This window comes from Vicia villosa, linkage group LG2 (assembly GCF_029867415.1).
Source record: "Vicia villosa cultivar HV-30 ecotype Madison, WI linkage group LG2, Vvil1.0, whole genome shotgun sequence".
Taxonomy (NCBI): Eukaryota; Viridiplantae; Streptophyta; class Magnoliopsida; order Fabales; family Fabaceae; genus Vicia; species Vicia villosa.
The window spans coordinates 218707906-218730969 of record NC_081181.1 but is presented as its reverse complement, the minus strand read 5'-3'; the positions used below and the strand labels follow the sequence as shown (position 1 = coordinate 218730969).

The 23064-nt window shown below is 33.2% G+C and overlaps 1 protein-coding gene across 4 annotated transcripts; it reads right to left on the bottom strand.

The window, feature by feature from the left end:
• Window positions 1–3609: 3609 nt before the first annotated feature.
• Window positions 3610–13002, bottom strand: LOC131653959 (mediator of RNA polymerase II transcription subunit 8-like). 4 transcript variants are annotated; one of them, XM_058924314.1, is made up of 12 exons: window positions 11933–12115; window positions 10617–11423; window positions 8206–8513; window positions 7986–8110; window positions 7728–7911; window positions 7300–7413; window positions 7149–7213; window positions 6186–6494; window positions 5138–5347; window positions 4300–4353; window positions 4133–4193; window positions 3610–4048 (listed from the first exon to the last, which is right to left on the bottom strand). In XM_058924314.1, the coding sequence occupies exons 3-12, from the start codon at window positions 8504–8506 to the stop codon at window positions 3849–3851; spliced, it is 1623 nt and encodes a 540-aa protein (XP_058780297.1). In that variant the 5' UTR covers window positions 8507–8513; window positions 10617–11423; window positions 11933–12115; the 3' UTR covers window positions 3610–3848. The 4 variants fall into 4 exon arrangements, with proteins under 4 accessions (XP_058780297.1, XP_058780296.1, XP_058780298.1 ...); XM_058924313.1 differs by lacking the exons at window positions 10617–11423; window positions 11933–12115 and adding an exon at window positions 12868–13002; XM_058924315.1 differs by lacking the exon at window positions 10617–11423 and having other exon boundaries at window positions 8206–8539.
• Between the last annotated feature and the right edge of the window lie 10062 nt (window positions 13003–23064).

Here is a 23064-nt window from a genome sequence, read left to right as displayed (position 1 = left end):
TTTTTCTTGCATTTCGGAGATGCATTTCCGAAGTCAGGGGTAGTTTGGGTTTTTTACCAGAGGTGGGCTAGAAAATTGGGAGGTGGCCAAAGAAATTTTTGAAAATTTCTTTAGCCACCTCCCTATGGGGGTCACCCCCAGCGAAAATCCCAAAATACCTCTGCTTCGGAAATGAACTTCCGAAGCGTTTTTTTTTTTTATAAAAAATTTCCATAATTCGGAAGTGCATCTCCGAAAACACCTCATGGGGGGTGTCTTCAGAGATGAACTTTCGAAAACACCTCATGGGGGGTGAATTGCGAATACATAATGCAATTGTGGGGATTTGTCCACAACTAATAACACCTTATACTTTTTACTAACTTGATCATATCCAAAACCATAATGCAATTGTGGAGATTTGTTGCCTTCTTGCGAATACATAACACCTTTTTTATCAATGCCTTCTTGTGAATGCAAAACTCCTTCCTTATCAATGCCTTCTTTCCATCTTGCAAATCCACAGTACATTCTTCATGCCTTCTGCTTCCGTTAAGTTGTTGTTAACCAGCTTCATCTTGGTTTTTTTTATATGATCAAATTCAGTACATAGTTTCTTGTTTCTTCTCATATGATTTGAGCACCTTGTGTCAAGGTACTAAGCCATCGAATCCCCTCCATCTTTAATTGTTGTCAACATCAACATCAATAGTTTAGAGTTAGAACTAGAGCTTTCTTGTGCCACATTTGCTTCTTCTTCACTGTTTTGGTCTTCTTCTTATTCTTCGTCATGTTTGGCATTAGCACGTTGGTGAATGACAAACAAAGTCTTGTTATCCTCTTTCCATACACCTAAACTGCAAAAATCACTATTATTTACCATAAAAAATTGTGAAGGTTAGCATGAAAGGTGCTATTACCACCAATCATAGATATTGCTTCAGAGAAATTTGAAGCATGTTTCATTTCATCACCGCGAACACTATCCATCTTCTGGATTATAAACATAGAATTTTGACTTTCCCAGCGCACCCCTTTGTTTGATTTTTTTGTAATGACGTCCCCTGATGATAATGATAAACTATAGCTTACATTGATTGGCTCCTTTGTCTCGCGGAAACTCAAGTTGACAAGACTTTGAACAGCTTCATGTCTCTTACTTTGTTCCATTTTCAGGCTACAACATGCAAGAAAACCAAGAATAAGCTTAACCAACCCCCTTAAGTTGAGAATATTATTTGGATCAACATGCTCGAGTTCAACATCATCATTCACAACAGATGATTCTTCTTTGGATAGTGACTCAGAGATATTTCTAGCACCAACTTTTCTGTAAATATCAGATAGTTTACTCTTGAACAATGGTGTCATGTTATGCTTAGGATACCATACAAAAACTTTCTCACTCTCAAAAAGCTTCTTCATATGAAGGTTATCTGGAATAAAAGCATCTTCCTTATCGGCCAGAAGTATATCATTATTTCCTGATGTCGTAGGTAGTTTCTTCAAACTGTCAGCGAGTTTTTTATCCTCTATTGGGTTCAAAAGTTTTGAGATAGATGTCCAAAAATTGCAGCACTCATCATGTGATAGTTGCTTCACTGAACTCCCCCACTAAGCAATCAACAAAATGTAAAATTTAAGTCTGTTTCTGCATAATTTGGCGGACGACGTTATCAAAATGTTGACTCATCCCCACCTACCTGTGTTCAACAATATGTAACTTTAATTTTCAGTAATATTATCGTTGTAATCTTCACCCGAAAGCGAATCGTTGTTGTTTTTCATTTTTCTTCTGTCCAGACATAAATTCGGAGGTTCATTTCCGAATTCCATCATGGGGGGTGAGTTCGGAGATGAACTTCTGAAACACCACATTTTCTGAAAATGTAACTTTATTTCGGAGATGCATCTCCGAAATCAATATTTTATATTAAAAAAAACACGTTTTTGGAAGTTCATTTCCGAAAACACATTTTTTTCAAAAAAAAATACCGTTTCGAAAATGAACTTCCGAAACAAGGGGTAATGTTGTAAATTCACCAGGGGTGGACAAGAAGGTTAGGAGGTGGGTGAAGAAATTCTCAAATTTTCTTGTAAATTTTGTGATCGGAGACATTCAATTAAAAAATCCCCTCTAACTTGTTTTTTCTTAGTATACTTCTGTCTCCTTTAATTTTTATACCCTTTTTAAAAAATCTTTCTTACCAAAAAAACTGGTATTTTTTGAGAGTTTTTACACTCCTAAGAAAAACTTTTCTTAATTAAGATATTGGCAATGGTTTTCTCAAACTCTATGGAATTACTGTTTCGTTTTAACTCTTCTTTATGTTCCATGTGCGATGGGTGGAGTAATAATAATAAATTCGTTCCTAGATTTAAATGCTTATTTTTACTGGACCTAGAGAGTTAAATGTTGGGTGGGCAATTTATTAGTATTCAGCTGGAAGGATCTAACTTCTCTCATTTTTGGTTACGACAAGTATCTAACTTCTCATTGAGTTAACTAAAATATCTTCTTACTATTACTCACCTAGTTAAATGACCATAAATGTTGTGTCACCCATCAATAAAAACAGCCATTTATTCAAGAATAGATAAATTTTTAATATATAGGTAACTAATTTTATTTGATTCACGAAATTAATTATCTTATTTTAAAATGAAATTAATTATTTTATTTTTAATTTAAATAATTTTGATTTTTTTATATTTTAAATTCAATAGTGAAAGCATATTTTAAACCTTCATAAAATTACATAACTCAAATTAATTCTCGACAAAAAAAAGATTCAATTAAAATCTTTATAAAATTCGGAATGCCACATTTGATTATATTTTTATTTTTCATATTTTAATTTTAATTTTTAACTTTAGACAATCTAGATTTCAAGAATGTAGTTTTAAGTCAGATACCTTTACCACTATGTCAATCAATGTACATTGGTAATAAATAATTCTCATAATTTATAATAATATTAAATAATTTTAAATTTAAAATAAAAAATATACAAAAATACATTAATTACATATAACTTTCATGATTTACAATAATATATCAATACAAAATTTATAACTATGATCTCGAACCCAAGTCCCTTAAATTTAAATAATGGTAATTATTTTACAACTAGATAAATTATTATTAATATTTCTAATGATGAATACTTAACTTAATAATTTAAAATAAAATTTAATTTATTTATTTATTTTAAATAACACACAAGTAAATATTTATTTATTTTAAATAATACACTAATTTAAAAATTAAAAATTTAAAAAACCAGTTAATTTTAAAAGTATTTAATTAACTCAAATAAAACAATAATATATTAATTTAATAATAATTCAATTAAATATTATTCAAAATAAATTTGGGATATTTTCACTGTCGAGATATGGGGTGGATTGAGATATTTTCTATATTTATTATCACTATATTTCTCTCTTATTCATTCATTAGGTGAATACTATGATATAATTTATAAAGTACTTATTTTTGTGAAGTTGGATTTCTGAGGTAGTAAATAGAGATGCTGTTTTTTTTCCTTTAGATTTCAGTACTTAGGCTCAAATTAAAATCAGATTAAGTACTTATAAAATAATTAAAAAGATATTAAAAACAATAAATAAAAACAGATGAAACTCTAATCTGCATAAATCTTATCTCGTCTATCCTTTTCAGAATCCCAAAAAGAATCCTATATTTTTCTAGTTGAGTTCTATTTTACAAAAATCGTAACAGTTTGGCAATCCAAGAGAACAAAGACAACAACAAAACACTTTGCTTCTGTTTTTGTGAATCATGTTTTTAGAGCAACATGGTTTGATAATTTATCCTATACCGAATCCAACCATGCCCAGTTCTATCACTGTTGATTTTGTTGTCTCTGTTGAGAGAAATTGGGATGATTCTGTTGTGCGTTCTGAAGTGTCATCATACCAGATTGTAGATTCTGAGCATTTGATGCCATGCCACCAAATGAACCTTGTGAATTGTGTTGTTGTTGCTGCTGCTGCTGTTGTAAGGACATCATACCGCCCTGGTTGCCACTTCCCATGTTGAACACTACAATAAAAATTCCAAGTGATGATTTCAGCAATAAGACGAGTAAAACATATAATAAATAACATTCAGGAATGAAGTAAATACTTTGATCACTCAACATTTGGGAAGGATGACTTCGCTGAGGATTGTTTCCGGATAATCCGTACTGAGGAAATAAAAAATGCAGAACAAGTTTCAATAAGCAAACCGACACGACTATTCATGATAAAACAAAATGATGCTTGAAGTGGCAGAGAACATGAAAGACAAACCTGCATCCGTGGCAGATGAGACTGTGAAGATATACCGGCTGAAATGTTGGGAATCTGAGATTATGAAGCAAAAATTATCATAGAAGTAATTGTTGAAGGTAAGCAAATTAACAGATTGTGCAGCACAGAAACACGAGAACAGCACATCATCAAAAATATTTAAAAAGTAATATTTTCAAACAGGGTGAAGAGTACAGAAAGGCAAAAAATTAACATCCCAAAATGCATAAATCAAATCCAAAAACACATAATGATATTTGATCTCATGAGTACTGCAAAATGGTTTCAGAGAGCTGAATTTATATTTGTTTAAATAAATAAATATTTTCCACCGAGCAAGCACTAACAGTATGGCTACTAGATAGATATTATATGATTTTGTCTGGCTAGCCACAAATTATGCATCAGTTAAGTTAAATGTAAAATTCCATTTTCAACAAGAACAGCTTCGTCACGGCCCAATTTCCTCACCCAAGAAGAGATATTAAAGCCCTTTTCCTGTGGAATGCTCCAACAATATGAAAAAGAACATGCTCCCCGTAACATTTTGTAATAGGGGAGCCAATATGATTAGCTGTTTTCCATCCTTTTAACACAACCCCTAAACTTGTAATAAAATAACGAAAATGGTTGATTATGCTTTAGAGACTAGAAAAAGCCATATCTAGTCTGTAATTACAAGCTACACACGGGACTGATACATAGATATAATACAAATTTCCCCTGTCCGAAAAGAGGATTAGCAAGAAACACAAATATTAACTAACACAGATATAAAGTGGGAAAAAATTATTGTTTACTTATTGGATTTAAATTATATATGACATGCCAATCATACCATCTGGGTATTTGGTGTTGTTTGAGCAGCACTGAATAATGCATTGTTAGCATGACCGGAAAACTGGCTTAAACGAGTCATCTGATTTCCTTGATTGAGTTGGTTTTGACCAAGGCTATGCTGCATATGCGCCGACGAAAGCTGCTGCCTACTTTGAAATTGCTGATGCCCAAGTTGTGGAGAAAATTGCATCTGATGTTGCCCTTGCATCTGTGGAGGAAAGAAAAGCTTGTTACTGCCAAGAAAGAAAGAGTTTCTAGTTCACTGCTAATATGTCTAGGCATGTATTTATGGTGGTTAAACTTCCCAACAGTATATCCTCAAGTTATTACTTTTTTTTCTTTTGATCACACTCATAATTTACTGAAACAACACAAACATGTCTAAGTGCATCAGGAGACACCATAATTTAGAAATAATAAGAGGAAACTATTAGAAAGAAAGTTTAATTTATTGAAACACTAAGTCCTGATTAATCGAGTCCAACCGGCCAGTCAGGCTTTCAAAAGTAACTTTTATGTTTGACTAGAGTACAAGTTAATATTAAAAACCAGTGCAGATACATGCTCCAAAGAGCGTCGCTTGTCCACAGAATGATTATCAGATTTGAATAAGTTAGAAAACATATATTTAACAATATACTTTGGGCCTGTTTGTTTAAGACTCTTAACAAACCACTTTTTATGTTTTAGTTATGTTAGTGTGTAAGCTTATTTTCAAATATAATTTTGATGTTAAAAATGAAATAGCTATTTTGGTTAGCTTTTGAATAAAAGCATTTTTACTAGATGGAAAAAACATAATTAATGATGTCTATTGTCTATGCTTTTGCCACCATATGATTGAAAAATTATTGACATGCATAATTTATCAATTTGAATGTCTTTTCAACCATAGTTTTGTTTTGTTTTTTTAAATCTCTAAAGAATAATCTTCGACTTATTTACATAAAAAATGCTTTTTAAAAATCTTAAACAAACAGCTAGTTCTTTAGGTTATTTCAAGGTTGTATTCGCTCAATGCAGAACACTAATCTTGAAAATGTTACCTGCCCCATTCCTTGCATTGCAGATTGCCTGAACTGTTGCTGCTGCTGAGCAAGAAGTTGCTGTTGCTGCTGTTGAGGTAACTGCTGCATCAGTTTCTGCCGTTGCTGTTGCTGTTGCTGTGCTGTTGGCTGTTGTTGTTGCATTTGTGAGGTTTGCTGCTGAGGAGATGGCGTATTCATCATATTTGTAGAAGACCTCGGTGAATTGGCATATGGAATTGGTGAAGCTGTTGTATTGTCAAATGAAGTGGCACTTGTTGCAGCAGAAGGAGATGCAGCTGATCTTCCCAAAAGTTGTGGTCCTGTCGTCTACATTTGCAATAATGAGAGAAGATTAAAAAGGTTAGGAGTAGAATAATAAATATTTTTCATAATTTCAAACCACCAAATGAAGTAACTAGTACTCCTTTCATAGGTTTAAAAGTTCAACAGTGAGAAAAGTGCATGGGAGACAAATATCAAATAGGCAAAGACAAACAAGGCTAGATGAGTGTTGAAATAGTTAATCATTATTATTCACGATATTATTTGATTTTATGTATACTGTGTTTTATTTTAATTCCTTAAACTACTTCTTGATTTGTGGTGTATTTATGTACTCCCCTCTCCAATACAAAGAGTACATTTTGATTGGAATAAAGATACTCTGAAACTATAGAATACTTAAACAATGAAGAATCAATGGTGCAGCATGGCTTAAAGGAGCTGTGCAATTTAACAAATTTTAATGTCCTTCAAGTTCAACCTAATAAGGATCAGTTGGGTTCTCAAATATAAAAGTAAAATATGAGACCGTGGCACAGGAATATTTCAAACACAAAACTGGATATGCAAATAATGTTGAAGGAAGAAAATCCAAAATCACAATTCATATGTAATCTTTATTTACAGTATTAAAAAACTAGAGTGAAGATAGTCAAATACCCATTTATAAAACCTTCATGGAAATGTGAATGACCTTACCTGTAACATCGTATTCTGGCCTCCCATATTATTTGATGACAGTGGGGTATTCTTCATATATACATCTGAAAGTAACAAATATGAGTGCCACTTGGCATCAAAAATATAAAACCCACAATATTCTAGAGGTGAGGAGTTAAGAGTGATTTACTATTGTTAGACCCATCAGGAAAAGGTTGTGCAGTCTCGTTGACAGTGAATGCATCGGCCAAATGCATCGGAAGCGAAGAAGTTATATGCCTCTGGTCTACAGGTAGCCGTAATCCTGCATGAAATTCCATTATATCCAAATGATCGTTATAAAGAACACAGTTGGAGAGTGATTGACATGAAAGGTTATTGAGTTCAGTAAACAAAAGCTTTCTATAAAGCAAGCCAACCAATAGCACCTTGCTGTATTCAAGAAGTGCTTATGAATTTTACTAAATTTAATGTGAACTATGTACAAGTGTACAAAAGCATAATTATCCATATGAAAGCAATTTCGGATCTCTATGTGTATCGAACCAGAATGATCATTGGTTGTGAAATATATGTAATACATTTAATATAATAAAAGGCAGCAGGTGAAATGATTACCTTCACCAACGTTGACGGCGGCTCGGAGTAGATTTTCCTGTTCTTGAATTTTGGCAGCCTGACCCTTGTCGAGAGTGGGGGCAATAGAAGGGCCTTGACGAGTTCCAAAGCAGTAAGCTTTACGAGTGTCTGCTAATACCTTTTCAGCACCTTCACAGGCTGCGGCAATCATATCAATTCTAGCCTGCAAAAGGAAATGAAGAATGAAGAAGGAAGAAGGAAGAGGGAGGTAAGTGTGAAGTGGAAAGTGGGAATGACCTTCAACTTGTCAATTTGAGTGGCAATTGGGAGGTTCTGCATCCCCTGAAGCAACTGATCTCTCTTGGAGGTGTCCTCCGTCTCCATTTCAGGGAGTAGTTTTGTGGATAGCATAACAGGGAGTACTGAGAAAACATAGTAATGGTGGTTTGAAATGTGAATGAATGAAAAGCATACAATACACATGAGATATTAGAATTATATAGATATGTATTCATACTTGTCGCATTATCGGCATTGACATTCTTGGGATAGACTATGAATGCCTTGGAGACCTTCTTGATGTCATCAACAATGTTGAAGAGCTCGAGGTTGACCATAGAATATTGACCAAGAATATCTTGCCATTTGGGAGTGGTGTTGGTACGACCATAGGCATCAAAATCTTCCAAAATCCTCGATATGGCTTTAAACAGGCTGATAGCACGCGTCTTTACTTGTTCTAGGTTTAGCTGCTGCTGCACTGCCTGATTCAATCTCTCCTGCTGCTGCTGCGGCTGCTGCACCAACTCACCCTCCATTCTTCTCCTATTTTATGAACATCAATCAATTGACTAATCATTTAAAAGAATCAGAAAAACAATTATCAAATCAATTGAAGTGAATGAAAGAAACAAAAATTTCGATGAACCTAAAGACAAACTGAAAGCCAAAGCACTACAACTCCCAAATCAAGCAAAAAAAAAGAAATGCAACAGATAAATCTAGCAACTAAGTTATCTATAAAGTGTTATATTTTCTTTCAATAAAGTTATCTTCGTCATCTTCTTTTGAAGTGCCCAACAAATACTTAACCAAATATGGAGAAAGGCGGAACTAAGAGTAGCTTCCAGTTTTTCAATGCATAGATCATACTTATGAAACAGAAAGTGTTTTGAATGAGTTGTGGACTTTTAAAGAGGGTTCCATGATATCATACTGAATCTGATGGAGGACGGTTGGATATTAAGCCTATATATGTATGAGTTATAGTGATACTTGTTTAGAGGCTGTTATACCTAGTTGCCCTCTTCTTTTTTTTTTTTTTTGTGTACTGTAAATAAGCAAGATAGTTAAAATCGAGACTTTACGCGAAATTAGGAAGGAGAAGTAAAATCGTAATAATAATTGTAAGATTATACAATATTCTAAAACACATAAATATGCATATAAATTCATATATGTGTGCATATATAATAGCATTAGTAAGACAGTGAAAGCCTTAAATGATTTGAAACACTTGTGTAAATTTAATTCATAAGCATAGCTCACAAGTAATAATTAAAACCTTAAAACACCCTTCAAATACTTATACAAATCACCCTTATTCAAAAGCATAGTCGCATAAACATTTTAAAGATTGTAGAGTATGCGATTCAATGATTAACAAGGGCAATTGCACCCAATCCCACCAAAACAAGATTATGCATAAACTCAGAATCACTGAGGGCAATTATAATCGCAAAATCATAGGATTTTACTATAAAAATCAGGATTTTCTACCATGTATATAAGCATCACAAATGAATACACTAAGAATGAACTTATGGCGATTTATTTAAAAGGAGTTTAGTAAGAATAAACAAAATCACCATAAGTTCATTCTTGTATTTTTTGTGATGCGGTAATTTATTCTTAATATATTTTAAAAAATGCTCATTAAAAAATACCTTTTCATTCTTAATGTATTTATTCTTATCTCTCAAAGTTCCATAACAAAATGATGATAATTTTGCTTATTACTATTAGGATCAGAAGATCAAACTTTTCAACAAATACCAATATATAACATGTTTGAATACATGTAAGTCTAATGAGAAATGACTATAGATGCAAATGTAAAATAATCCATGTTCATCTATTTAATATTCCACTTCCACAAATGAAAAAGGAACGGTTCAAACTCATCATTTAGCAACCATATATTTCAATTTAATGAAATTGCTCCAGCGAAAACTAGCAGCAGATAAAGTAGGTTCATAAACAAAAGTTATACTGACAGTTCGCTTCAAAAGCAAACAAAAAAAGTTATAATTATAACACTTTCCATGAAAGAAAGAAATATAAGTAAAGTATCCGAGAAGATACCAAGTATCATCTAAATATGCAGAAGGTTATATCTCATAGATATAACAACATATAGAATATGATCCCTCCCGAATAACTTAAGCTCAAAAAACTATGAGTACAGGCCCTTCTAGAACAACCATAAAAGTAGTACAATAGATAAGAAACATGTCTAAAAGTCATTATAGGTTACAATAGCTCCATTTGGCACCATTATTTTGGGAAATAATTCTTTAAGTCAAATTATTTATTATAGTAATAAACTTGGTACTCTCATCACATATTAAAAAAAACATTGCAGCTCTATCACACACACACGGACACATTGAATTCACTACCCATAAAAATGAAAGATATGACAAAATGATACAGCAATTGATTATATTATGTGCAGCAACACAATCTTGATGGGATATACAATGTTATTGAGCTCCTAATCACACAAGCAAATCAACTCTAAAAGAAAGTAAATTTGATGGCCGTGGCCACTATCACAGCTGCAAATTGTGCTGAAATTGCATAATTGCACACGCTATAGAAAAAGGGAAATGAAATCCAATTTAAAAAAGGAAAACCTAGACGGACCTTTTCACTGTTTTTGGTGGTCAACGGCCAACTAAGCTTGAGTTTATCCAGCAAATTGAATTCAGTGCGACTCAAACTTGTTTCTCATTCAAGGAAAAATCTGAATTTTGTTGTTTTAGGGTTTTAACTAACTGTTAAAATGGGTTTCTTTTTGTCAATCGCGTCTTCTTTTTAGTTTCTTCATCTCAAAACATAAAAGTGGGGGTGTCTGTTATGATTAGAAATGAAGGCATCGTGTGGCACAATCGGAAGGAGGACCAAATTCTCTTGCCAATTGAGGATGACAGGCAATAGGCGCGAAAAATGGCAGAAACAAGAGTGAACCTTAGGGGAAAGATACCTAACAGAAATTACGAAGGCTACGCTGCTTAAGGAAGTGATCCCATCAATGATTGGCAGGCAATGATTGAATAAAATCTCCTCCGTCTTTGGAATTCTCTCCATCTGATTCTATTATTCACCCGTCCTAGGGTTTTATCTCTTACTTCTATTGTTGAGAAGAAATGGAATAGCTAGGGGTGTTCATGGATCAATAACTAAACCAAACCAAACCATATATATGGTTTGGTTTGGATCTTAAAACTATTTTATCAAAACCGGTTTAATTTTTTAAAACCAGTTTACATGTGGATCGGTTCAGTTTTAAACCGGTTTCTCATAAAAACCAGTTTTAAATCGGTTTTTCTAAAAACCAGTTTTTTTTTTAAAACCAGTTCAAATTCCAAATTCTAAGATCAATGCTTAACACGCAATTCTTTACCATGGCCAAATACTTTTCTTCAGTATTGTTTAACATGAATCTGAAAGCTCTTAATTTCCATCAAATTAAAAGAAAAAAATCAGTCAGTAAGAAAACAATATACCAATGTAAACAATTAAATTTAACTAAGAACTGAAGTTAAGAAAATGTGAGATGAAATTAGTAGAATGGTGAAACAAAAAAGTCATCATCATCCGTGGAATCCATCTCTATGGTTGTCTGTGCGCTGCTCAATCACAACAAATCCGCATATTGCAGAAAACATCAGAAACAAACAGTAGCTCCTTCAACCTTGAATCTAGCTATATTAATATGACAATCTAACCAAACTCACATGGACATTTTAACAAACAAGATGCGTGCATACAAAAAGGTGTGAAACAAATTGAACCCATTAACCCTTAGACATTTTAACAAACAAGATGCGTGCATACAAAAAGGTGTGAAACAAATTGAACCCATTAACCCTTACAACATTCAATAACACAAACAATCGAAAAAGGATCATAGTTAGCACTACCCATGAAGCCATTTTTGAGAGAAGAAAAGAAATTACCCCAGGGAATTGGATGTTGAGTTGACGATTGCGTCTGCAACCAAAACGTTTATGGCGGTGACCACAGAGGAATGGGCGGTGGCGGTGGAGGAATACGACTTTTGTTTGGGTTTAAACCTTGAAGGGTTAAGCAATTTACACTATTACAGTAAGTAAAAGAGAAAGTTTTGAGAGTGTTTCAAATGTGGAATCCAATATACCGGTCCAATTTGATTAACGGTTTCCGGTTTTTTTTTGGTTATGCTAAATGGACCACCCGTTTTAAAATATTATTTTGGGATTGGATTTTGAAATATGGATTAATATGGATATAAATTTGGTTTATGGTTATTGGTTTTTTTAACACCCCTAGGAATAGCTCCATTTCCCTTTATGCAAAACTATACTTGAAAATCCACTCTACTTGCATCAAAAATAATACACATACACATATAACACCCCGTCCCAATTACACAGTTTTCCTTTTAAGGTTTTCTTCCACGCCTTAAAATGTACATAGGACGGGTAAGGCCGTGTCACTAACGCTGCCCTAACATTAAACCGGATCAATTGTTTTAGAGTCGAACCCTATCTTTTAACCTGATATAATCTAATGAGGTATGGGTTCAATAACGACCGGTTCAAGACCAGTTGGTCCCAAGTCACCACACAATGGTTACATAACGATAACTTTTATACAAGAGTAAAATTAGATTGCAGTTTTAGCAGATCAAATGTTTATATTGATAAAAGCAGATAACAGTATTCATACAAATCAACTGAGTACATAATTTAATTCATGAGAACATTATTACTGAAAACCAACTCTTTCAAACCATTTTAAACCGGAAAATACGAAACATAAATACGATATGATTCAGTCACCATATGAATATGAATCCACCTTGTATGAATAGAAATCAGATGAAATGAAAAAAAAAAAAAGGGAAACTGACCGGAAGAAACGTCAGTGCCGGCACGACGGTGACCTTTCTCACCGGAACAGAGAGAGTGATGGTGTTGGGTGATGAAGTAAGTTGAGACTTGAGAGGGTGGAGAGGAAGAAAGGGATTTGATGGGAGAACTCAAAAAATAGAAAAACAACAAAACTTTTTTTAAAAAAATTTTTAAAGAGAAACTAACTTAAATCCATTTTATTCAAACAAGTTTTATTTTATAAAATAAATTTTAAAATCAAAGTTTCACCACTATTCAAAATGGGTCTGTTAGATTTTTCTTAGGAGTAGGGTACTTTTAGTTTTAGTAGTCTTAGGTAAATAATAAATTTAAGCATGAATAAAAAATTGAGCAATCTTGAATTTTTATGTTTTTTTTTTTTTGGATTTTATTTCGAAAAGAGAGGAAAAAGTCATTGTGTCAGATTCAAAGGTAGGGTAATAATTGTGGTTGTCATCAGAGGTGGCGGTGATACAATGCGGTGGCGAGATCTTAGAGACAAACGTTCAACGGTGTCGGTGAAGTGTTAAAAGGAGATAGATACAAGAAAATGTGAAAACGTATTGAAGAAGAAGATGTGGATTTTATATTGGCATCAATGCAATTAAATTGAGAATATTTATATATAATTCATTAGGTGTGGTTTGGACTATTTTCTAATAAAAATATGACAAGTGTCTAATTTCCTATTAGACGTATGCAATTTTTTTTACTATTTTTACCTCTTAGATAATTTTAAAATACATTTCTCATATTTTCATCGACAAATAGCTTAGACCATATCTAAGGAATTATAGGTAAGTATTCTCCTTAAATTAAATCAATATATTGAGTTAAAGAATGTTACACAAAAATAATATTGAATTTCTTAAGTGTAATTTATTATTATAAATAAAATTCAATAATATTTTTTTAATAAAATAAAAAAAATGTAATAAGACTAGTCACAAATATTAATATATTATATTTTGTCATATAAATTTAATAATAAATATTTTTTTGAAAAACTCATAACTTTGATTAATTAAAAAACAATGCAATACACGGTGATCGCTTGGATCCAGTCAAAACACCAAGCTTCTAATCCAACACCATTCTAGCTATGTGAGGTCTAAGTTTCCTATTACACCATCCCTATAAACAATGTTATCAATGATATAATTTATAATTTTAATTCTATCACAGTGATTTCCAAAGCACGTGTCATTGCGAAACCTCCAAGCACCATAAACTGCTTCTGTTGCAGCTAATTTGAGTAACTCCACCTTCTAACCCTTACCTTTACTTTGTTGAATGAGTCATTCCAGCTCCTCCTTCCATGGTTTAGGTTGGTGGTGTATATGAATCCAATGTAGAACATGATTCTAAATCTCTTTCATAGTGTCACAATCAAACAACAGACGGTCAATATTCTCCTCCTTGCTGCAAAACGCACATGTGCCTTTATGCATGATTACTGGAACTTTGAACAAGATTCCAAGGCATTTCAATTCCTCCAGCCAGATTTGATGCTCTTTACAGGTGATTTTGGTGAAGAAAATCTTGAAGTCGTTCGAAGTGTGGCAAATGTTGAATTTGCTAAAGCAGTTATATTAGGAAACCATGACTCCTGGTTTACTAAGAAGTTTTCCGAAAGTGAGAAGGATAAAGTGCAGTTTCAGCTTGAATGCCTTAGCAAGGAGCACATGGCTTATCAACGTTTAGATTAACCTCTAATAATAAATATTTAAATACAAATTAAATATAATTTATAAATATTATTCAAAAAATTAAAAACTGAAAACACGTACTCCCTCCATTCTGTTTCATAAGCAAATTTTGACTTTTTAGATTCATTGAACAAATATTGTAAAACTTTATAAACTGCTTGTTATTAGGAACACATGCTTCTGCTCGACTATCTTTGCTTTGTGTTATTTTATTGCAAACACTATTATATATTATTTATTATTATTTTTAACTCATTTCTCAATTTTGGGGCCTCCGATTTTTTGAGGTCGTGGGTTTGGTTGCCATGGCCTACGATTGGCCCTGCTTAGGAGTTCAATGGATTCTATAAAAATTTGAAAAAATATTTTCGTATTGTCGAGATTAAAATTCGGATGCATTAAAATCTAACAAATTTCTTTATCAAAAAAGAATTTAGTGCAAGTAAATATCTATTGATCGTGTTTTCAAGAACTTCGCGTTAGTGGTCGTGTTTCCAGTGATCGTGAATCGTAGTTGCTGCAGAGATGAATGGTATCAATGACATTCTGAATTCTCTTCCAATTCTTGATGGCAAAAATTGGATCCGATGGAGAAAATCGATGTATTCTATGTTCAGTTTCCATGAAACCTTAAAAGTGGTCAACAATCACGTCCTTGAGCTTCCTTACAATGCAATTGATGCTCAAAGAGTCATTCATAAGGATGCGAAGAAGAAAGATTGCATGGATGCATATTATATTTAGTCGGCAAAAGATGGAGCAAATTTTGATCGTATTTCTCAAGTTGAATCGGAAAATGAGACATGAGATATTCTTGTCAAGTATTATAAAGGTGGTGAGAAGGTTAAAACTGTCAAGTTGCAGACACCGCGAAGGTAGTATGAATTACTACAAATGGGAGAAGAAGAAAAGATAACAAGTTATGTGTCGAAGGTGCAAAATTTTGTTCATCTAATGAAAAGATATGGTGAAACCACTAATGACAATATGATAGTTGAGAAGGTAATGTGTACATTGGCCTCTCACTTTAATCATGTTGTCGTAGTTATTCAAGAATCAAACAATCTTGAAACCATGAAACTGGAATAGTTGGTTGGTTCATGGGAGGTGTGTGAGTTACAGATTATCGAGAGGAAAGGGGTTCAATATTCAATATAAGCCCTGCAAGTTCAGACATGGAAGAAGCATGGTGGTTCCAACAAATTCAAAGGTAAATTAGACAAGACTCAAAGCAAGAAGTTTAGGTCGAACCCACAAAAGCATAAAGTCGATGATAGGGCTTCTGAATCCTCGAAAAGAGGATAACGAAACTCCTATCAAAAAGATAAAGAAGAGAAAAAAGTTATGGAGTGTTATAACTATGAAAAGTGGGGTCATTGGGCCAAGAATTGTTGCTACAAGAAAGATAATGGAGCGACAAAAGGCAAGGATGAAGGAGCGAATCTTGCACGTCAAGATTTAGATGATTATGATTATTTGGTGCTCATGGTTGCAGTTACAGATGAGCATGTCGAATCTAAGAGTTTATTCCTCAACACAGACTACTAGAATCACATGATTGGTCAAAAAGTGTGGTTAGAAGATTTCGACAAGTCAGAGAAGTGTACTGGCGACATAGTTATTCAAAGGAGCAATGAAGCAAAAGTTATGATCAAATATGTACTCTATGTATTTGGAATAAAGTGTAATATGCTAAGTGTTGGACAACTAGTCGAAAAAGGGTTCTTAGTTATTATGAAAGATGTAGATTTAGAACTGTTCGACACTCAGAATAATTTGGTCTTGAAATCTCCTCTATCGAAGAATATGATATTTAATACCGTGATCAGTTTGACTGAGGTACAATGCCTGCAAAATAGATGTTGACCATAAGAATAATTGATTGTGGCATTTGAGGTTTGGTCATCTAAACTTTAGGTCACTCAATCAAATGATCATTCAAGATATGATAACTGGCATACCATACCAAGTCTTGTGATGCCCGACAAACTTTGTGAAGGTTGCTTAGTAGGGAAGCAATCCAAAAAGTATTTTGTTTTGACTATGTTGATGAGATGCTTTTACATGCTAGAAGTAGTATATTCTAATGTACGTGTCCCCTTTGAGGATCAAACCATTGGTGGAAAGAATTATTTTATTTTGTTTATCGATGAGTATAGTTGAAAGATTTGGATCTATATGATTAATCGAAAGGATGAAGTATTTGAAATCTTTAAGAGATTCAAAAGGCTTTTCAAAAACCAGAGTGAAAAGAATATCAAGATTTTACGAACAGATAAAGGTGGCGAATACACATCCAAGATATTTGAAGAATTATGTGCAAAACATGGTATTAATCACGAGGTAAATGCTCCTTATACTCCTCAACATAATTGAACAGCAGAAAAATAAAATAGGACCATATTGGATATGACGAGATGCATGCTAAAACAAAATAATATGTCAAAATCCTTATGGGGTGAAGTAGTCACCACTACCGTCTATATATTGAACACGTGTCCTACAAGGAAACTAAAGAACAAGGTTCTTGAAGAACTTTGGAGTGGAAACGACCATCGGTGAGTCATTTTAAGATGTTTGGCTCTATTTGTTACAAGCATGTTTTTGATGTGAAGAGAATGAAGCTTGATGACAAGAGTGAACCTATGGTTCTAGTAGGATATCGTAAAACTGAAGCATATAGGTTGTTCAATCCAATTAATGAGAAAATCATGATGATTTGAGATATTTTGATTGATGAAAATTATGTCTCGGATTGGAATTATGGTGATGCAAATGACAAACCATTAATGATTTATGGCTTTGACGATGCAAGTAATGAGGTCGAAGTCGAACAAATTGTTAATATTCCAGTCAAAGTAGTTGCTGACATAGTCGAAGTCAAAGAGAGTGTGGCTATCACAATCCAAAGACCTCACATAACTAGAGTTCTTCTTGCGAGACTTAAAGACTATGAAGTGGTTGGTGATGATGAAGTCACACCATACGGAGAATTAGCTCATTTCGCTTTACTTGTAGATGTTAAACCAGTAAACTATAAGGAGGCTTTAACGAATAAATAGTGGAAGTCAGATATGGCCGAAGAGTTACAAGTGATCGGAAGAAACAACACATGGGAGTTAGTCGAACTTCCAACACACTCAAAAGCTATTAAAGTGAAGTAGGTGTTAAAGTTGAAGCACAATGTTGCCTGATCGTGTACATGCAGAAAAATTAGGTCGATTAAGAGCTCAGATTATGAGGTTAAGAGCTATAGAAAGGAAACCAGCTTGTAGCATTCATCAGAGCAGGCCTTAACGTTACCCCTACTCTGGGTACTGCCTAAGTCGAAATGAGCAGCAAATCAACACCTCGGTCACCGGCTATCCCTAGTCGGTTGCGATGGTTACGGATACAAAGGGACACCAGGGTCGTTATGTAGAGCATTATGCTCCATAAAGATGACGACATGAGTTACGATTAATGCCATCATTGGGGTCTCCAAGAGTCACTCACTAATGGTTTTAGATCATTAATGTAGAGGTATAAATAAGGACTCCCACTTGAGGGATAATCAAGACAATCAATCTTAAGTTCATGCATACTACTATCGTGCAACTCGAATCCCTCAATCCATTCAATCACCCTCTCAGTTTTACACTATATTGTTGCAACCTCACTGGATTAACTTTCGGGAGGTGATCAAAAGGTGTTTTACATGAACAAATCGATGCATTGCAACCTAACATATTGGTATCACATGCACTGAGTCATTGGTTTTGAGTCTCAATGCATTGCATAATTGTTGTTAATGCATAATCGTTGTTATTGCATGAATGTTGTTATTACATAATTGATGGGTAATTAGGTACGGATGATTGTATGGAATTGTGATTGGTGGAATGTATGATTATGCATGAAATAATTCGTTATCTACTTATTATTATGCATTCCTTTTATATTATTGTGATGCTCACCCTTTATGTTTGAATGTTACCTCCACGTGGGTAACTACAGGTGATCCACAATGAAGGTGTGAATAAGAATAGAATAGAATACTCTTTTTTATTGCTTTTGTCGGTGTCGATGTCGGTGTCTGCTCTAACATGTAACACAGGGGTCGAATATTTGAGTGTTATGCTATTTTGTTAGAGATATTATAACATTTCTTAAGTTGAATTATTTTATAATTACTTCATAATATCTATTGTTTTGAATAAGTAATTGAATACTTTGTTGATGTTTTCCGCTATAACAAAATAAAATTAAACATGATTATGTTTGCTACTCATTGTTATTAATAATTTTCAAAGGTTGTATGTGTTACATGTTATTATAATATGATAATGTTTATGTTGATGAAAGTAGCATCCTAATTGTATAAAGTTTCAAATTATTCTGATTTTTAATTATAAATATGTGGGGTGAAATTAGGGTGTTACACGGAACAAGATATAACCATTATTTGCTTGTATGTTGATGACTAGCTGGTAACTGGAAATATCTTGGAGAACCTATCGAAGTTCAAAGAGATGATGAAGAGGGAATTTGAAATGTCGAATATAGTAAATTTGTCGTATTTCCTAGGCATGGAGTTTTAAATAACCAGGTAAGGTATGGTGATGTATCAAAGGAAATATGTCAAAGAGATGCTCAAGATATTTAGGATGGATGATTCAACTCCTGCATCTTCACTTGTCGAACCAAATTTGAAACTGGAGAACCAAATTTCTATTCAAATACTGATTGGTGTGGAGATAAGGAATATTGAAGAAGCACAACTGGTTATATCTTTCAAGTATTTGGTGCCCTAATTTGATGGTGCTCGAGAAAGCAACTCGTGGTGACATTATCATCACGCGAGCCTGAATATATAGCATGATAATATGCTACGTGTCAAGAAATTTAGATTAGATTTATGCTGGAAGAGATGGAGGTTGAAGTGAAGAAACCTCTGGTGCTACAGGTCGATAACAAGCCATCCATACATCTTGCAGAGAATCCAGTTATACATTGAAGGAGTAAGCACGTTGATGCTAGATTTCACTTCTTAAGGGAGAAGGTAAGTAAGAGATATTGAATTAAGGCATTACTCAAGCGAAGCACAATTGACCGACATTTTCACCAAATAATTTAAGATCGGCAAATTCCTGCATTTGAAAAAGAAATTAAAAATAGTTCAGATCGACTATGACTAGTTTGTGTTCGAAAACTTGAATTATAAGGGGGTATGTTGTGATATAATCCAAGTTGTAGCCCAAACCCAAGTTATTTAGGGTTAAGGTTTATTATATTAGTTACTTAGTATACAAGTCATGTAGTTGTATATAAACATATGTTTGTAATTCAGTTTTATTACCTTCAATAATAATAATCCTTATTCTCTATTCTCTCTCTCTCTCTCTCATTCAATATATATATATATATATATATATATATATATATATATATATATATATATATATATATACTCACTAAAGGTGCCTTACGTACTAACAAATATCCACCCACATTTTGTTGTAATATAATTTTTTTTCATATAAATTAAAATTGAAATTTGTATGTCAATGATGCGATGGTATTCTTATGTAAATTATAATTTGTTGTATAAATGTTAATTTTATTTACTAATTATGTTTTTTATTCATCGATTCAATTTCAATGTCGCGAAATTTATCGGTTCAACATTAATGCTGCTGGATTGATAAACTTTAATTTCATGTTCTAAATTTATTTTCATTATCCCTCTATGTCTCCTTTGTGTACCAAAATAGAAATATGAACTTTTTTAGACTTAATTGCAATGTTTGCAGAATTTGACCTAATTGTCCAAGAATATTATTGAGAATCAAGTGTGAGGAAGAAATCCCACATTAGTTAGAAAAGGAAAAAACAAACACTTTATAAATGAGAGAACTCACACACCTATCACCTTAAGGTTTTAGGTGGACAAGTGGTGTGTGTAACGCCTCAGACTGCTTTCGGGATGATCGACTGACCCCACAAACCAACACGGGTCTTTTCAGCATGCTTTGACCTCACTCGCACGCTTTCTGGGAAACTTCCCAGATGGTCACCCATCCCAATACTACTCCAAGTCAAGCACGCTTAACTGTGGAGTTCTTATTGAACGGGCTCCCGAAAAGAAGATGCGTCTTGTTGGTATAGGTAGTACCCACCAATCCTTATAAGTCTTCCTTCAACCATGCAGTCCCATACCTGCACGGCCTCAGGTTCCCTCTCATTCCGATGTGGCGACCACCATTGCCATCTTAGGCCTCAGGTGTTACATGCGGTGTAGCCACCCCTCGACTTCTCCGACCTTGGGTGTTACAGTGTGTCTCTCACAAAGTGTGTCCCAAGTAAAAAGTGCTCCCTCGTTGACCCCTTCGAGTTGCCTCCAACAATGGTATCGTGAGGCTTTGGTTCGAGAAATAGAACGACTTACTTGTAATTAAAGAAAGTCAACGGATACAAGTGAATATGCAAGAGATGGCTTTCACATCATGTGGGGCATTACATAGACTTACACTTGAGGGAGAGTGTTGAGAATCGAGTGTAGACTCACACTTGATGGGGAGTATTGAGAATCAAGTGTGAGGAAGAAATTCCACATTGGTTAAAAAGGGAAAAATAAATACTTTATAATTGAGAGAACCCACACACCTATCACCTTAAGGTTTTAGGTTGACAAGTGGCGTGTCTCTCAAAAAGTGTGTCCCAAGTAAAAAGTGCTCCCTCGTTGACCCCCTCGAGTTGCCTCCAACAAATATGTTAGGCGTATTACATATGATAATGTTTATGTTCACTTTCTTGGACATAAAATTCAATACTTTTGCTTGCTTCTACAATTAAAACTAAAATAATTAGAAATATCAAACAAACAAAGTATTTCTCAGTGATACTTGATTATACTCCTGATATGAGTCACTAAGAGTAAATGTCTTTGATAATACAATATGTGGATGTTTCTTCAAATTTTGTTAGTGTAGAAGAATTTCTTAAAAAGATTTTTGAATGTAAATGATACAACTGGTTAATGATTTTTTGATGTTTTAAAAGATGAATTGAAAAATCTTGATGTTGACATATTTGATGTGAGGGGACTAGGTTATGATAATGAGTCAAATATCAAAGGAAAACATCTAGGTGTATAAAAAAAATTTAAACATAAATCCAAGATCCTTTTATACTCCTTTGCTTGTCTTAGTATTAATTTGACATTGTGTGATATGACTAACTTTTGTGCTAAAGATACAATTTTTTTTGGAGTTATTCAACACATTTATACTATTTTTGATAATTCTACTAAGAGATGATAAATTTGGAAAGATAATGTAAAATGGTTGACTTCAAAACCATTGTCACCCACTCGTTGGGAGAACACAATTTGAAAGATAATGTAAAATGATTTTTTTTTAAGGAATATAGAGAAACCAGTTTTAAAATACCTTGAATTATGCTATAGAACTTGCCCTTGAATTGAATATTGATCTATTATTTCCTAATCAAAAGCGTATAATTCAAAGAAAAAAACAGTTTGATGAGAATTTGAATATCCCATTAGTTGAGCTATCTGAAAAAAATCTTTTAGAGTTAATTACTTGGGGATCAAGTTATTGTACATTTTAAAAAGAGATTTGAGTAACACCACGTATGAAAGTGTTTTTGGTTTCTCATTTACTTCTCAAATTTACAATCATTGGACAATACAACTTTTGAGTTTTGTTGTAATCATTTTGAAGAGACATTGAAACATAATGAGCAATGTGATATTAATGAGAAAAATTATGTGTGGAGTTAAGGTTACTAAGAGATATGTTGTTTGTAGGAAATATTGGACCTATTGATATATTAAATTTTTTTAAAGGCATGGATTTTTTTCCTAATACAATTATTGCGTATATAATTTTTTTTTACTATTTCTACTCTCCAGTTGTCTTTCTCTTTAAGGTTAGATTTTCTTCTTTATTTCTTCTCTATTCTATCTAGGGTTTCTCTCAATCCTAAAACTCTTACTTGTCAAACCCTCTTATAAATCTGACCTTATCCCCCATTCTTAATGAAAGCATTAGAGGATTTTGGAGTTTGATTTAGAAATTTAGGGTTCAATAGTTAAGTGAATTTAGTGTTCTATTTAGTTTTGATTTGAATTTTACTTGGAAGAAATGCACTATAGTTTTGATTTAATTTTAATTTCGTTTTGAAATTTTTGTCTTTTTCATTTGATTTTAATTTGTTGCTGACTATCAAAGACTCCGCGTCAATCGTTTTAGAAATCTTGAGGCTAGCGAAGGTTGGAGATTTTTTTTGCAAATTCACTTTTTATGAAGATGCCTCGTGCAAAGTCTGTTCAACAAATGTTATCTTTTAGGTAAATATTCGTTTGAAAAGAAATTATGTTATTTGTTGTTTATGTGATTATGTAGTGTTTTCAGCTCTTACTATTCAGAGATTGTGCTTTATAGCATGAATGAACTTCGAAATAAAAATGAAGATGGCATTTCA